Genomic DNA, 18666 nt, shown 5'->3' on the forward strand with positions numbered 1-18666 from the left:
GACCGCTGCGCGCGAGCCCGGTGTCCCCGCGGCGGGCAGCAGCAGCAGCGGCGGCGGAGGTGTCGGTAGAACGCGGAGGGGGCGGAGGGAGTCCGCGGCGGCGGCGGCGGCGGCTGCAGCAGCGAAATGGCGGAGACCGTGGCGGACACCCGGCGGCTGATCACCAAGCCGCAGAACCTGAATGACGCCTACGGGCCTCCCAGCAACTTCCTCGAGATAGATGTGAGCAACCCGCAGACAGTGGGGGTCGGCCGGGGCCGCTTCACCACCTACGAGATCAGGGTCAAGGTGAGGCCGTCTTTTCCCACTACGGAGAGACTCCTGTGGTCCTGGCTGTCCGCCGCGGACCCTGGAGCGCAGACCCTCAAACGGCCACGGCCGCCCAGGCGGGGCCCCCTGCTGTCATGGTGGGGCAGACTTTTCCACGGGCGGGGTCCGGGCCAGGGCCAGTCTTCGTGTAGGGCTTTCGTGCAGGGCTTGGATGGGAGCTTGTAGGGTGAGCTGAGGCCAGCTCTGGCACTTGAAGAAGGTACTCGGAGAAGAGGGCGTGGGTTGAGCGCCGCTGGCCCCTCAAGCAGCTGATCTGGGAATGACATTTGAGTTGGAAAGGGGTAGATCTTTCGAGAACACAGCCCTTCATCGGGAATGGAGCTATCTGTGACTGAGAAAGAGGGTTTGCGCAAAGTTGAAGCCAATCCGGTTTTCTTTTCCTGGAGACTATTCCCCCCCCACCAACCCCCGAGTTGGCCGAGCTACCAAACTCACCTAGATTGCACGCTTTTCTGAACAGAACCTTAAGAAAGTTTACAAAAGCCTGTCAAATTTGGTAGGGCTGAGCCAGGTGAGAAAACGGTGATGGAAAATGATTGACCTTAGTATTTTGGGCCACAACTGTGCTAAAGGCTGAGGAGTGGGAAGTGTTGCCTGCCTCACAATCAAGACTACCACTGCTTTAAGAAAAGCCTGTTCATTGAGGGATCTTGCTCTCCTAATTTCGAAATTTGCACTTCACTGAATGAAAGAATCAGCTGAAGTAGAACCACATTTATAATTTCATAACCAGTTATTTGTTGGCAGTAAGTAATTCAGATGATTTGAAAGATGCTAATTGAGTATAGTGCTTTCACTCACACACTACTTTAAAATTAAAGAATTTCCTCATGTATGGAAGTATCTTTAAAAATTAGTTACAGTGAAACGAATCCAGCTGCTAATGACAGTAACAAATTACTAAAAATTAAGCCTAAGAATTTGGTTTATGAGTAATCAAATTTTATGTAACAAATTACTATTAACATTTAAGTGGAATAATTTCTGATTAACGTTCTCATTTTTTGTGTGGTAAGATATAACAGAATATACCATCTTAACCATTTTTAACTGTACAGTTTAGTAATGTTCAGTTTATTCACTGTTGTGAAACTTAGACACTTAAAAATAATTTACTTATGTGTTGCTATAAAAAATGTAATAATCATCCAACTTAAAATAGAAACTAACCTGTTAAATGTTACAAGTCACCCTTGTCTCTCTAAGGATGTGTGAAACATGAGTCACAAGCAGTCTTGTTACAGCGAAACTGCAGAATCTGAATTCCAGTGTACCTAAGGAAGCACATTGTCACCTAAGCCTAGTGGAAAAAAACGAGGCATTTTTTTCCCCTTAACTTTTGGAATGGTTTTGGGTTGCCTTTAATATATCGCAGGTTGTAACTGAAAAGAACTTCTTTTACTCTCATTCATCAGCATATTTTCCTTTATTTCTTGTGCTACAGCAGAGCTTGGTATTCCTGTTTCTAAACTTCCAGAGCTAGTACTTCCTGTCACACAACTGAAGTGGAATCTCCTGCCTCCATTTCCTCATTTAATAACTTTGTGTTTGTCATGCTGAGTTCTTACATAGTAAATGGACTTTAAGTATAATAACAGTTTTTAAAAAAAATTCATCTGATTTTTATTACCAATTAGCATATGTGACACTTTAAATTGTGCTTATGGTATTGTCATTTGTATTTTGAAGAAAGCAATCCTTTTTAAGAGTGATTAATAAGTTAAGGAATTAACAGAGTATACACACCTACACTGGTTTGTTAGATTATGTACACCAGATTGTTGTGTGTTAGTAACTGTTAAGTCATAAGTGCTTGTGCCTTCTAAGAAAATATAATTGAGTTTCTAGTCCTTATGAAATGTCATTGGGGATTCTCTTAATAATGTAATGTGTTAACTTAAAATGCAGGACACCGTATAGTAAGATATTAGAACTTATTTTAGCAGCATGTGATTTTTGAGAGTAATTAAGGTACAGCTGCCAGTGAGATGAATAGGTAAGTCATTTTGTCATTTATTACTACTTTTCTAAACTGTTCCTTCTCTCCCTAGCCCCTGCTGCTTGCCTTCTGCTGTTGAATTTGACACGTGTCAGACCATTTTATGTTCCAAAGTTTGGGCCCTTAAACTATCCTATGGTTACACTCTAATTTTAGTCTTGAGAAAAATGTTCCATTTTATAGAATCTGATTGAAATTACTCTAATTCACAGAGTAATTTTATCTGGATGATGGCACTTTAGAATGCAAGTTTCCCAATCTCCATTTATCTTTTGGTTTGAGGATAGTGTTTAAGACTATTAGGATCTCTTGATTATCTCTGTGCTTTTAAAAATAATTGATACAGTATTAATGTTTTTTAAAATCATTCTAATGGTAGGCATAGCAGAGAGCACCATAAATGATTAAAGGATTTGGAAAGCTCAGGTTCTAGAATTATTTTGGCATATTAAAGAGAAAACTGAAGGGGAAATTCAGTCACTGTTTATGAAGTTTGTGCTATAATGTGGCTTTAATTTTCTGAAGATTCTAAGTTAATTAAGGTGTATTGTACCTAGAGAAAACTGCTTTGAACCAGAGTTAATTTAAGGATTTTTCTTGAGCTCTGAGTTCAAAGAATAACTGAGTAAGGTACAAAATCTAAGGTCCACTTCCCTTCTGTAAAATAGGTGTGCTAATAATAGTACAGTTGGTTCTTTGTATTTGAGGATGCCGGTTCTGCATATGAGTATTCAACCAACCACAGACCTAAAGTAGTAGGAAAAAAATCCAGAAAGTCCCAAGAAGCAAAACTTGAATTTGCTGCATACCCGCAGCTATATATATATAACATATGCATTGTGTGTTAGGTATTATAAGTAACCTAGAGATAGTTTAAAGTGAAAGAGAGGATGTGCGTAGGTTGTATGCAAATACTAAACCATTTTATATAAGGAACTTGAGCATCTGCAGATTTTAATATGGAGGTGTGTGCGTCCTGGAACCAGATCCCCCATGGATACTGAGAGATGACTGTACCTACCTCAGAGGACTAAATGACATAATACACATAATTCTCTTTAGCACAGTGATTGGTATATAACAGGCACTCAAAAGTTGCTTCTTTCTAAATACAGCTACTTCTAAATTAAAAGTCATTGATCAGCTGACTACATTCTCTACATTAATGTGCAGGGGTGAGTTACTAAAATAATTTGATTTCCTTATCAAGAACTCTATCTGTGTCATTCCGTGTGGGAAGCTGTGATGCCATTCAGAATGTAGTAAAATTTCACACTTAAGACCAAAAATATTTAATAGAAGTCTCCATATTTTAAGGTGAGGGCTTCCCACATGGTTCTAGTGGTAAAGAATCTGCCTGCCAGTGTGGGAGACCCAAGAGACTCAGGTTCAATTCCTGGGCCCGGAAGATCCCTTGGAGTAGGAAATGGCACCCCACTCCAGTATTCTTCCCTAGAAATTCCATGAGCAGAGGAGTCTGGTGGGCTATAGTCCATGGGATCACAAAGAGTGAGACACAATTGAGCAACTAAGCACCTAAGCACACACAGACATATTTTAAGGTAGTATGTTTCCTATGATTGTGCTAGTATTGATACTTTTTTTTCAGTTTGAGATCTAATTGACATATGAAATTGTATTTAAGGTGTACAACATAATGACTGCTATATACATAAATGATTACCACAGTAATTTTAATTAACATTATCACCTGACATGCTTCTAAAAGTAGCTTTTTTAAGTTGAGGCATATTGAAACATAAAACTGAATAGTAAAGTTTTCTAATAAACCTTGTACCAGGAAAGATAATGAAAGTAGCATCTTGACAATATTTGCCATTCTAAACTTGTATTGGTAATTCTTCTCTGGATGAGTCCTCTCATTTTAAATTGAGTCATTAATATTCTCTTCAGAAATAAATTAATTTTTAGACTTGTTTTTAGGGTTTATGTGAATTAATTCTTAAAGGGCTAAAATAGTATTTAAAAGAATCAAAGCATTTTGGAGCCGAAGGACATCTGCAGAATCTAGGTAGCTTTATCAATTGACCATGAAAAGTCTGATATACATCTTTGCTGCCAGCTATGGCTGACCTCCAGGATCTCTATCAGGGAAAGATAGCTTTAAGAGTCTGTTCTTACCTAACCCATCCCTTAATGTGGGGGGAGTGAGGCAGTGGCAGTTAAAAAGTAGCTCTGTTATATTGTGTTAAGGGATCCTGTTTTGTATTGTTCATTTTGGCACATAAGGGAACCAAGACACAGAAAGATGTCTCTTACCCAACGTAAGTCATTAATATCTAACTCAAGTCAAAGTCAGGGCTCCCCTGATGGCTCAGACAGTAAAGAATTTGCGTGCAATGAAGGAGACCTGGATTTGATCCCTGGGTCTGAAAGATCCCCTGGAAAAGAAAATGGCTACTGACTCCAGTATTCTTGCCTGGAGAATCCCATGGACAGAGGAGCCTGGCAGGCTGCAGTCCATGGGGTTGTAAAGAGTCAGACACCACTGAGTGACTAAGCACGGAGCTCCTGTGAGTATCAGAGTCAGGGTTGGATTTGAAGTATTGTGGTCCACATTCTGTATTGCTTCACAGCTTCAGTTCATTTAAACAATATATTAAAACCTTTTTTATCTACAGCCTGGTGTTGGAGAACCCTCAAGTGTCTGAACCTTTAGAAGGAAGTCTCAATGTTAGTGTCCTTGAGACCTAAGAGTTGACTGTTCATTAATCCACAGTAGATAAGATGCACCCCAGAAAAACAAAATAGCTGAAAAGAACTTACTGTTGAATTCTGTGCTATGATGAAATCATCTGAAGAAAAAGTGTGTTGTTGATTGGCTCAAAAGAAAAAGTGTGTTGTTGATTGGAAATGCTTATAAAAGGCAAGCTTCTTCTCATGTGAAAGGTGAGGGAATTTATCACCTGCGTACCTGTTGTGTTCAAGACAGTTTGCTATATATGTAATTTGATCTTTGAGTAACCAAGCAGAGCAAATAATATCTTTGTTTTGCAAATGTGGAAGCTGAAGTCATTGTTGATCCTCATCTCTTGTTCCTCCCTCATTCTTATTTTAGTTTTGCTGAACTACTTATATCTCCCAAATAAGCTGACTACTATCCAGGCCTTTGCATACACTTCCTCCTCTATCTTGCTTTAGCAGCCTTATCTGGCTATCATTACTTGTCCTGCAGAACTCAGCCTTGCTTTTACCTTTTTAGAGATTTTGCTGATCCCTGGAATCTAGACTGGATTTCCTCCTTGTGTGTCCTTGTAGCCCTTTTAGGATTACATTTGTTTGCTTGTATGGGCTTCCCTGATGGCTCAGGTGGTAATCCTGCAATGCAGGAGACTCAGGTTCAATCCCTGGGTCTGGAAGATGCCCTGCGGAAGGGAATGGCTACCCACTCCAGTATTCTTGCTTGGAGAATTCCATGGACAAAGGAGCGTGGTGAGCTTCAGCCCATGGGGGTTGCAAAGAATTGGACATGACTGAGCGACTTTCACTTTTTTTCCCTTTAATTCCTGTTTCTTCTGTAACCTTCTAGAGGACAGGGACTGTCATGATCACCCTAACTCAACATCTGACATTGTGCTTGACATGTAGTGGATACTTTAGGAATAAATGGAGTTTAGGAAGGTTGAGTAACTTGTCCAAAATCACAGCTATTAAATGGCAAAACTGGGATTTGAATATAGATTTTCTGATCTTCAGAGGCCATATTTTTTCTTTCACCCTCACTGAACATTCATTATCACCTGGGGAGCTTTTGAAATCCTTTAGATTCTTTTTTAATTGGGTTAGGGTGGGATTTGGGAAGTGGTAATTTAAAAAGCACCCCAGCAAGGGCACCTTACTGATGTGCAGCAAGGATTATACCTGGTGGCACCAGGCTCTCTGTCTTTTGAGTTATGACAGGCAACAGAGAAGTATGAAAAAAAAAAAAAAAATGGAGCTGCAGTGGTTAGTAGCCTCAATGGGATTTTTAAAAAGGCAAATTCTAGGGTGGTAGCGGGAGGGAAGGGAGAAAAAGAAGCAGATCCTTACATGTAGCAGAGAGGAAAACCAGTGATATTGGCCAAAGATGAAAACTGTTTTTAAAGGGGAGACAATTTAGATACTATCAAAGCATGCCAACAACTTAGCTTTGGGGGAAGGAGAAGCATTTACTACATTCAGCCAAGCCTGATCTTTTCACCCCTGTCTTATGCCATCCATGTCTGTATCCCTGTGTAATAATCATGAAAGTAAGCCAGAAATCAGGAAGAGACAAATTTATATACATTTAAGAAATCTTTGTATTTTAGTAGTATTGCCACCCTATACCTTTAACGTGTAAAATCTACTAGTGCCTAATTTTCAGGTATTTTGGTGATTCCATGAGATTTTTCATCTCACTTTCACAATCATACTTACCAAAAAAAAGGAGTGAAATGTTATTTTTAGATACTTTTATGTTTGTATTATAATATGCTGCTACTTTGCCAACAAAGGTTCGTCTAGTGAAGGCTATGGTTTTTCCCGTGGTCATGTATGGATGTGAGAGTTGGACTGTGAAGAAGGCTGAGCACCGAAGAATTAATGCTTTTGAACTGTGGTGTCGGAGAAGACTCTTCAGAGTCCCTTGGACTGCAAGGAGATCCAACCAGTCCATTCTTCAGGAGATCAGCCCTGGGATTTCTTTGGAAGGAATGATGCTAAAGCTGAAACTCCAGTACTTTGGCCACCTCATGTGAAGAGTTGCCTCATTGGAAAAGACTCTGATGCTGGGAGGGATTGGGGGCAGGAGGAGAAGGGGACGACAGAGGATGAGATGGCTGGATGGCATCACTGACTCTATGGACGTGAGTCTCCGTGAACTCCGGGAGGCCTGGCGTGCTGCGATTCATGAGGTCGCAAAGAGTCGGACACGACTGAGCGACTGATCTGATCTGATCTGATCTGATGCTGCTTCCATGTAAGCAGAGCCAGCAGTTTTTTGACTATCATATAAGAAAGATGGTATCTGAGAAAATCAATACTGTAATCCTGGTACTGCTGTTTATGGATTGCTTAGTTAAATGATTTAAAGCTTTCAGCCAAATAAGGTGTTCTTTTAAAGAAATATTTAACTTAGAACCTATTAGGACAGCATAGTAAAATATGACATATGGTCAGTTAAGGTATAGTTTGGACTGTTCTCACAGAGACCTCAAAAACTGAGTTTATTTTTTCATGTGAAGAAGTCTTGAGCAGTCCAGGGCTGGCATTGTGACCTGACTGTGAGCTTCCTGGTATCACATCCACATTCTAGGCAAGGTGAAGGCACATTTCTGGCCCATTGCCACATTTGGCTATAAAGGAAGCTGCGGAATTTAATCTAGCTGGGCAGCCATGTGAAGAAAGGAGGAACAGACACTGTTCTCTGCTTCCACACAGTGGTAAAGAAGTAATCGGGTCTGTCTTCTAGGCTGTGGCACTGGTAACATTCTCATCTTGTCTTTTTTTTCCTTTGTTTGCTGATGACTGAGATTTCAAAGTTTAGAGAAAGTTTATTTGATTTGTAAGAAATAAAATTTGAGCTCCTTTTAGTTTTGACATCCTTGAATGTAAGTTGGGTTTTGTTTGTTTGTTTTGATGTAAATAAATTTGATCCCTTCCAGAGAAAATTTTGGTGAGTAGAAAAAGGAGGCAGGCATGAAGACATGGCATGTTCGATAGAAGTATGTCATGGGGTCGAGTTTGGGTTAGAAGTATGGAAAATACATGATTAACTTTTTTTTTTGCCTTCAGTGACTGTTTAAAGCTATGTAGGAGGTTTTACTTGGGACCAGCGTTTTAGTTGATGACAGTGAGTAATGGAGTATATTGTTTGAGCCATCTAAATGAGTGAGGTCAGTGTCTCTTACCAGGGAATCCTAGGAAGACAAGATCACTTTAATAAAATTACTTAGTGCCTAACAATACTGGAATGATCACTTTCTAATTCTTTGCTCTCTAGACTTTTATAAATGATGTAGCATCTCTGTTTCCTTGGCTTTCCTAAAATTATTCCACACCTGCCACCTATAGCTTGTTTACTTTCCGTTTTTCCCCTTCCTGTCCTTACGGGATGAGCTTCTCTGTTCTATAGTAAGTTTGGAAATTCTAATTCATTTAGAGGAACAAAGGAGCCTCAAAGTTCGTTTTTTTATGTCTAGTTCTCAATATCTCCTCTTTGCCATGATATTACGGATCATTTTCATGTGGAAACAAAGATAAAAGTCTTGTTGGCTAGGCATACTTCTGTGTATCACCAGACCTTTGTTTAAATTTACACTCAAAGATTTCCACCATGTTATATAACAGAAAACAGTCTTAAAACACTGATCACTATAGAACAGGGATCAGCAGCTATGGGCTTACCTATTTAATGTTTTATTAGAACACAGCATATCTTTTAATATTTTGTTTACATAGTATTTACAACCACTTTTGCACTGAAAGGACAGAGTTGAGTAGTTTCAAATAACTGTCTTGCCATTTGGGAAAAAGTTGGCCAGTCACTGGTCTATATTTTATGTAGCTTTGGAATAGTGGAAAACAAAGCACTTGGAGAATCTTATTTGATTGTAAAGCGTGGTCCTATTCTTGGGTACTGAATGAAATAGTAGGCGCCATTTTTTCCTTCTAAAGGTCGAGTTTTTGCAAAGACACAATCTAACCTTGTGAGTCATTACATCTACTATTCATATTAAGGCCAACCACAGAGTTTCAGTTTGTAAAACTAGTTTTCTCGCTTGAAGCCTTTTGTAAACTCCTTTGAATATCTAGAGAGAGAGAGTTGGGGCTGATAGAAACTGTTAGGTAGCTAGTTCATGGTGGTTTAGTTTCAGTTGATAAACCAGTGACAAAACTGAAGGTGGTGCCTGACAAAACTAGAGTCTGTTCTAGCCAGGATTGGGGTTTAGATATTTTCTAGCTCAGAATTAGTTGTTTCATACCATATCATCATTTAATGTTTTGTGTTCTTACATGGTAATTGTTTACATGTTATAGCAGTATGCCATTATTAAATGATTAAATTGGTATTAGTTGGACTACTGATGTGGGTAAGTTTAATGTGTGAATTGTAGAAAGGGGTTAAGTTGAAAATTGAGGAACTGTGATATTAGTTCTCAAAATGGAACAATATAGTAAATTGATAGAATTTTTCTCTTAGTTTAAAAGGGCAGATGATGTTGATATACTTAAGCTGAAATAAATTGTAGACATTTTCACTTAGATGTTAGATATGGTTCTTATCTGTAATCTGTGTATTTGCCCAGTTTTATTTTCTTAAGACTCTAATCAGTTTTTTCCTAACTACATTTCTTTTTAGATTCAACTTAACATTTGAGTGGCTCCTGTGGGCCAGTTGTTTTATTGAGCACTTGGAATGCTATGGTTGGATGGTATCACCAACTCAATGGACATGGGTTTGGGTGGACTCGGGGAGTTGGTGATGGACAGGGAGGCCTGGTGTGCTGCGGTTCATGGGGTTGCAAAGAGTCGGACCCGACTGAGCGACTGAACTGAACTGGAATGCCAAGTTTAAAAAGATGTGGTTGCTGCATTTAGAAGTTCACACCAACCTGAAACAGGACTGGATGTTTTCTTTGATCAGTTTTCCCTAAAACTGTCCAATAAATGAACATTTATGAACCACCTAGTACATGCCAGTCACTGTGTTAATGTATGGCTTGCTCTTAAAGGCAGGAAGCTTATAGACTGGAACGTAGGGAGGTAGGTCAGTTTGATTCTATTCAGATCAATTTAATGATACTACTTGGTGAAAACAGTCATAATGTTCAGTAGGAACCCAAGCCTGCGTACGGGACCAGGGGTGTAAGGGCAGAGAGAATAGCTGTCTTTTCCATTGTCAGTGACCTGCCAAAGTCACACAGTATTAATACTGGATTTTGACCACTTTATGCCCTGGGACCTGTTGTTACTGTCTGGCTCAAATGTCTTTCCCTACCTCTTTATTTATGGTTTGTTTTATTTTAAGCATGTTTTGGGCAGTTGCTGTGTCTCAAGCTGGTATGGTAGGCACTTTATGTTTTCTTTGATATAGTTTTAGTTATCTGCCTCTTCTTAGAAACTGTAATGGCTTTTATTTCTACTTAGAACAGATCATAAAAATAGCCAGGGTCATTCTTATTTAACAGTCATTTCCTGTATCAGCCTGATCATGCTTTGTGATACAGCCATGAAAGTCTACCTGCTGTTCTCCTCTCCCATCTAACCCAAATGACCTTCTTTATTCCTCCTGCCAAAAGCTCATCCAGATACGTACACATTGTAGACTGGTTTTTCCCAGTAACCAATATTATGTCAGTTGCATAACTAACCACCCCAACTTAATGACATGCAACAGTGATTTATTTCCTACCATTCTGTGGTCTGGCTGGGCAGTTTCTGTGTGCTCATTTGTGCAACTGTTTTGAGCTGGAGAGCTGGCATGTCTGGCTGTCTGTCTCCTGGGGTGCCTCATTCTCTTCCAGATGGCCTCTCATTCTCCAGTAGGCTCTACTGATTTTCTTATATGGCAGTCTTAGAATAGCATTTCCGGAGAATGAAGATAGAAAGTTGCAAGACCTCTGAGTTTTAGGCTTAGAAAACTGCTTGTCACTTCTACCACATTCTCTTGCTCAAAGCAAGTCATAGGCTAGTCTAGATTCAGAGGTGGGGAAATAAACTCCACCTCTCAGATGAAAGTAGCTTCAAAGAATTTGTGGCAACATTATCTACCATACGTTACTTGTTAGGAATCTTCAAATGTCATAATTGGTGGCACCTGTGGCTTGGGTTATTGTGGGTGCAGAAATAACTCCCCAAAGATTTCTGCTTCCTAATAACTAGAATCTGAATGTGTTAACATATGAGAATGTTACCTTTGGAGATATAATCAAATTAAGGATCATGAGATGGAGAGGTTGTCCCGGATTATCTGGGTGGGTCTAGTATAATCACAAGGGCCCTTATAAGTGAAACAGGTGGGAGAGTTAGTCATAAAAGACGTGACAGTGGACGTAGAGGTTGGAGTGATCTAATCGCTGACTTTAAAGATGGAAGAAAGGACCATGGGCTGAAGAATGTGAGTAGCCTCCAGAGGCTAGGTAAGACAAGGAAGCATATCCCCTAGACCCTCCAGAAGGAATGCAGCCCTAGTGACATCTTGATTTGTCCCAGTGAGACTCATTTCAAGCTTCTGACCTCCAAAACCATAAGATAATAAATATGTGTTGTTTTAAGCTACTAAACTAGTGGTAATTTGTTAAAGCAGCAATAGGAAACTAATAATAGTGACATGGCCCTGTCTTAAAGATAATTTCCAACAGAAGGAAACACAATAGACTCACTCCAAGAGAATGAGAGTCAGTGGGGACTAGGCTCAGCCTGATTCTGAGCCTTGGTTGTAGGCCACACAGCCTTATCTTTCTTATCTCCATCAGAATCTAGCACCATCAGCTCTCATTATCCCTTGCCTTCTAGTCTGCCAACATGTTTTACCAAAGGCATAGAAAAACACTTTTTCTCATGGAAAAAATTGAATGTGTTACTTTAATCACCTGTAGAGGATTATTTTTCCAAACTATAGAGAAAATTACTAAAAGACTGTTGCTTTGGCTGTTCATGTGTAAGTCAAAATTAACAATGCTGCATGACTAGTGTATTTTTTAAAAAGATTGCGTATAAGAGAAAGAACCGCATAATCTTTGATTCAGTCATTTGCCCTTGCTGTTGTGATCTAGTGCCTTTGTGTAAGAGAGTGCTAACTTCTGAGACTAGGCAAGTAATGTTCTGGGTGATGAATATCTTAGCTTATTAGCTCTTGATTAAAATTTAACTTAGAAAAAATTTCCTACTCTATTGTAAGGTCTTTGACCCTCCATAATTTCAAGCCTAGTCTTAAAAACACTAGTATCTTCCATTCACTGCACACCTTACGAGAAAAGTATTTTGACCTTTGCAACTTGTGATTCTAGGCCTCAAAGTCTAAAATATATTTAAGGATTTCAAGCAGTGAATGTATAACTATACAATTTCTTCAAATGTCACATATTTTTTTTGTTGTTTTTGTTTTGAGAAGAAACCTGAATCTTGATAAGGCATTCATTCAAAATGAACAAAAACAATCTTTTGAAAACTCCTACGTTGATTTGTGACAGAATAAATTTTTAAATATCCAATTATGAAGCCCGTAAAAATATGTATCAAACATATGGTACCCAGAGTTTCAAGAATGTCAAAGCTAACAGTATTTTAGAAGGATTGTAATTATATAGAATCTGATCAAACATAAAATTAAGAAAAATTTTATAGGTTGAAGTAGGACATCAGTTACGAATATACTTCAATATATTAGAATGAGTATGTTCTTCAATTTACTTTTCTCTAGAACTTCTGATATTTTTGTCTAAAACAACTTTAATACAATAGCCATTCGCTATATTGGGGTATTTAAAGTTTAAGATTCAAATTATCAGACGTCTCTTTGTCCAGTTTTCTTGGCATTGACATTGACTTGTATGATTTGTCTAGTTGACTATAGTTGATACTGGCCTCAGATATACAGGATGGCTCATATATGAAGGGGCCAGTGCACTCAGCGCTTTTTAACCTGTGATTTTGTTTTGCTTTTTAACCTGAGATTTTGTTTTGCTTTTTTACCTTTTTGTCCTATCTCACTGTTTCTGGTTAGTGGTCACTCACAATCTGGTCACTGTTAGCCCTGTGCCAAACTCTAGGTGTAACTGACTTCATACACATCCCATTCTTCATTAAGAATAGATAGATTTTCTTAATCCAACCAAACAAAGGTTAGAGACTTACTTTCTTGATAGGACCTTTTTATTAACTATCATCTGGTTTCAGAGATATCTTAGCAGTTTTTTGATATCAGTGTTGGTAGAAAATTAGAAATTTTGGTATCAGTATTCTCTGCCGGAGTCCGCAGAGACATTTTGTTGTTTTAGTTCATAGTTGCTGTCTTGCCCTGACATTACATTTGTTTCTCTCTCTCCATCAGTCTCTGTATCGGGCTCACTACTGCTAATCCACCATCTCATTTTCTTTTTGAGCTTTAACTAATAGGTCTGGCATAGTGTTTTAAGTATTCTTCTCAAGGAAGCTAGATTTCTCTCCCATTTGATCTAAACATCTGGGACAGTCTTTCCCAGCCTAGTGTTGGTAGAAGGGAACAGGAGGCAGACTGGAGCAGAGGACGTTGTGGCAGAAGAACAAAACAACCTACTACTGAGGCGCTACTTATGTAGCACCTTATGTACATTTTTCTAGAGCTTCTACTAATTTTGGGGGAGATACTGTTTAATGTATTCTAAGAGCACTTGAACTATGAACACGAATTCATGCCTGGTTTTACACTACCTACTAATTGAGTGTCCTTGGGCAGTTAACCTCTCTGAACCTTTTGTCCATCCTAAGATGAAAGTGTTAGGATCTTCCTAAAATTAAATGATGTGTGTTACAGACTTTTAAGTACTGTCTTGTTTATTTAATACTAGCTGCTGCTGTCATTATCTGAGAACTGGCTCTAGGTTTTTATTGCACTGTCAGAAAAAAGAAGAGTGCTGATTTCAGTAAAAGATTAGTTTTGTAACAAATATATTACCGGATCTGCATTTTTTTCCCCCCAAGCACTCTGATTTACCCTTGGAGTTGCTTAATGAAAGGTCAAAACTCTTAAGAATCCAGTTACTCATTATTATTTTTTTGAGATTTATTTACTTTTTTTCCCCCTGCTGTGCTGGGTCTTTGTTGCTGCACCAGGCTTTGTCTAGTTGGAATGCTCGGGGGCTGCTCTTTGTTGCGGTGCCTGGGCTTCTTACTGCAGTGGCCACACTTGATGTGGAGCGTGGGCTCTAACCACATGGGCTTCAGTAGTTGCGGCATGTGGGCTCAGTAGTTACAGCTCCAGGGCTTTGTTGCTCCACGTCATGTGGGATCTTCCCCAACCAAGGATTGAACCTGTGTCCCCTGCACTGGCAGGTTTATTTTTAACACTAGACCACCAGAGAAGGCCAGGTACTCATATTCTTATAGAATGTATTCTTTTAAACATGGGAGTTTTGTCAGCGGATGGTAGTGAGGGTTGCACAACAATGAATGTACTTAACGGTGCAGAACTCCATACACATAAAATGGTAATTTTTATGTTATGTACATTTTACCACAATAAAAAAAGCATAGAAATGGATAATAGAGGAGATGGTTGTTGTTTAGTTGCTAAGTCATGTCTGACCTTTTTGTGACTCCATACACAGTAGTAGCCTGTCAGGCTCCTCTGTCCATGGGATTTCCCAGCTAAGAAAACTGGAGTGGGTTGCCATTTCCTTCTCCTGTGGGGGAGGGACAGTTATTAAATGTGTATCTTCCTTCCTTTCAAGTTACCAAAGCCAAGGAGGAAAACATTTCTTTAAAACTTTTTGCCAAGAATCTCAGTTCTTTGGTCTTAAAATCAGTTTTATCTGATACTTACACATTACTCCAGCTTTCTTATGGTTAGTTGTAAGCTGTATATCATTTCCCATCCTTCCACTTTTAACCTGTTTTTGTTTTTGAATCTTAAGTGCGTCTCTTGTAGAGAGGATATAAGTTTTTTATTCAGTTTGATAATCTGAATAATCTGCCTTTTGATTGGTGTATATAATCCATTTTGTTTTACAATTGTTAAAATTTTTTAATTGAGGTACAGTTCATGTATATTATATAAGTTTGAAGAGTACAGCATAGTGATTTACAATTTTTAAGGGCCATACTCCATTTATAGTTATTAAAAAGTACTGGCTGCACTCCCTGTGTTGTACAGTATACCCTTGTAGCTTATTTATTTTATGCACAGTAGTTTGTACCTCTTAATCCCCATCCCTATTTTGCCCTTCCTTTCTTTTCTCTTCCCACTGGTAACTGCTAGTTTGTTCTCTATCTGTGAGTCTGTTCATTAGTTTTATTTTTTAGATTCTACATATAAATGGTATCATACAGTATTTGTCTTTGTGTGTCTGACTTAACATAATACACTCCGAGTCCATTGTTGTCGAAACTGGCAAACTTTCATTATTTTTAAATGGCTGAGTAGTATTCCACTGTAATAAACACTTACACACGCATACATGTATACTAAAAACCGTATCTTCTTTATCCATTCATCTATTGATGGACACTTACGTTGCTTCCATAATATGGGAATTGAAAATAACGCTGCTATGAACATTGGAGAGCTTGCCAGGTGGCTCAGAGTAAAGAATCAATCTACCAATGCAAGAGACTCCAGAAATGCAGGTTTGTTCCTTGGGTTGGGAAGATCCCCAGAGTAGGAAATGGCAGCCCACTCCAGTATTCTTGCCTGGTAAATTCCATGGACAGAGGAGCCTGGCAGGCTACAGTCCACAGGGTCTCAATGAATCAGATACAATTGAGCCCACTCACCCACATGAACATTGGGGTTGCACACATCTTTTCAAATTAGTGTTTTCTTTTTTATCTGATATTTACCCAGGAGTGGAATTGCTGGGTCTTACTGTTTTCCACAGCGGCTGCACCAATGTATATCCTCACCAACAGTGTACAAGGGTTCCCTTTTCTTCACATCCTTCCCACCATTTGTTATTTGTGGTCTTTTTGACAATAGCCATTCTGACAGGTGTAGGTGATATCTCATTGTGGTTTTAATTTGTGTTACTCTGATAATAAACAGTGTTGGGCATCTTTTCCTGTGCCTTTTGGCCTCCTGTGTGTGTCTTTGGGAAAATGTCTGATCAGTTCTTATTTTTTAATCAGCTTGTTTGCTTTTTTGCTGTCAAGTTGTGTGAGCTTTTTATGTGTTTTTGAGATTAACCCCTTATTGGTCATTTCATTTGAAAATATTTTCTCCCTAAATCAGTTTATTAAAAAAAAAAAATTATTTATTTGGTTGTGCCAAGTCTTAGTTGCAGTATGTGGGATCTTCTGTCTTCCTTGCGGTACATGAGTACTTTTAGTTTAGCAACTCTTAGTTGTTGCATATGGGATCTAGTTCCCTCATCAGGGATCAAACCTGGGGCTCCTGCCTTAGGATTGTTGAGTCTTAGCCACTAGACCAGTAGGGAAGTCCCTGCGTTTATTGTTAATGAAATCACCAGTATGATGGGTTTATTTCTGCCATTTTGATACTTGTTTTCTATGTCTCATGTTTTTCTCTGTTCCTCCTTTACTGCTTTCTGTGTTAGATATTTTCTGTTTTACTGTTTAAATGCCCGAGATTCTTTTTACTTCTTAAAAATTATTGTTAGTGTTTGATATTGAAATTACAGTATGCCTCAGCTTTTCTCAATGTACTTCAGATTAATACCAACTTAATTCCAATGAAATGGGAACCTTGGTCCAATACACTTTCTCCTTCCTTTGTGCATTATTGTTGTATATGTTACATTTGTATATGTTAGAATAGTACAGTTTTATAATTGTTTTAGGCAGTTGTTTTTTTAATCAGCTAAGAGAAAATTTTATCTTTTATTGTCTTACATGTTTACATATGTAGTTGCCTTTATTTGTTGTTGTTTCGTCGCTAAGTCATGTCCAACTCTTTGTGACCCCATGGACTGCAGCACAACAGGCTTCCCTGTCCTTCACCATCTCCTGGAGTTTGCTCAAATTCACGTCCATTGAGTCAGTGATACTATCTAATAACCATCTCATCCTCTGCCGCCCTCTCCTTTTGCCTTCAATCTTTCCCAGCATCAGGGTCTTTTCCACTGAGTTGGCTCTTTGCCTGAGGTAGCCAAAGTATTAGAGCTTTAGCTTGAGCATCAGTCCTTCCAATGAAGGTTCAGGATTGATTTTCTTTAGGATTGACTGGTTTGATCTTGCTGTCCAGGGGACTCTCAAGAGTCTTCTCCAACACCACAGTTCAAAATCATCAATTCTTCGGTGCTCTGCTTTCTTTATGGTCCAACTCTTACATCCGTACATGACTACTGGAAAAACCATAACTTTGACTATATGGACCTTTGTTGGCAAAGTGATGTCTCTGCTTTTTAATATGCTTTCTAGGTTTGTCATAGGTTTCCTTCCAAGGAGCAAGTGTCCTTTAATTTCATGGCTGCAGTTACCATCCACAGTGATTTTGGAGCCCAAGAAAATAAAGTCTGTTACTGCTTCCACTTTTTCTTCTTCTAATTGCCATTAAGTGATAGGACCGATACCATGATCTCATTTTTTGAATGTTGAGTTTTAACCCAGGTTTTTCACTCTCCTGTTTCATCTTGATCAAGAGGATCTTTAGTTCCCCTTCACTTTGTGCCATCAGGGTGGTGTCATCTGCATATATGAGGTTATTGGTACTTCTGGCAATCTTGATTCCAACTTGTGATTCATCCAGCCTGGCATTTTGCATGATGTACTCTGCATGTAAGTTAACAAGATGACAATACATAGCCTTGATGTACTCCTTTCCCAATTTTGAACCAGTCTGTTGTTCCATGTAAGGTTCTACCTGTTGCTTCTTATCCTGCATACAGATTTCTCAGGAGACAAGTGGTCTGTTATTCCCATCTCTTTAAGAATTTTCCACAGTTTGTTGTGATGACTTTAGCATTTTCAGTGAAGTAAATGTTTTTCTGAAATTCCCTTGTTTGCTCTGTGGTCCAACAAATGTTGGTGGTTTGATCTCTGGTTCCTCTGCCTTTTCTAAATCCATCTTGTACATCTGGAAGTTCTCAGTTCATGTATTGGTGAAGCCTAGCTTTAAAGATTTTGAGCATAACCTTCAGATCAGATCAGTTCAGATCAGTCGCTCAGCCGTGTCCGACTCTTTGCGACCCCATGAATCGCAGCACGCCAGGCCTCCCTGTCCATCACCAACTCCCGGAGTTCACTGAGACTCACGTCCATAGAGTCAGTGATGCCATCCAGCCATCTCATCCTCTGTCGTCCCCTTCTCCTCCTGCCCCCAATCCCTCCCAGCATCAGAGTCTTTTCCAATGAGGCAACTCTTCACATGAGGTGGCCAAAGTACTGGAGTTTCAGTTTTAGCATCATTCCTTCCAAAGAAATCCCAGGGCTGATCTCCTTCAGAATGGACTGGTTGGATCTCCTTGCAGTCCAAGGGACTCTCAAGAGTCTTCTCCAACACCACACAGTCAAAAGCATTAATTCGTCGGCGCTCGGCCTTCTTCACAGTCCAACTCTCACATCCATTCATGACCACAGGAAATAGCCTTGACTAGACGAACCTTTGTTGGCAAAGTAATGTCTCTGCTTTTGAATATGCTATATAGGTTGGTCATAACTTTCCTTCCAAGGAGTAAGCGTCTTTTAATTTCATGGCTGCA

General features: G+C 39.3%; 1 protein-coding gene across 1 annotated transcript in view; it reads left to right on the forward strand.

The window, feature by feature from the left end:
• SNX3 (sorting nexin 3) overlaps nt 1-18666 on the forward strand; it is a 48237-nt gene continuing 29571 nt past the window's right edge. The window contains exon 1 of the mRNA XM_010856646.1: nt 1-288. Coding sequence (XP_010854948.1) covers nt 127-288 — 162 coding nt within the window. The 5' untranslated portion in view covers nt 1-126. The remainder of the gene's footprint in view (nt 289-18666) is intronic.

Source organism: Bison bison, unplaced genomic scaffold (assembly GCF_000754665.1).
Source record: "Bison bison bison isolate TAMUID 2011002044 unplaced genomic scaffold, Bison_UMD1.0 scf7180017864373, whole genome shotgun sequence".
Taxonomy (NCBI): domain Eukaryota; kingdom Metazoa; phylum Chordata; class Mammalia; order Artiodactyla; family Bovidae; genus Bison; species Bison bison.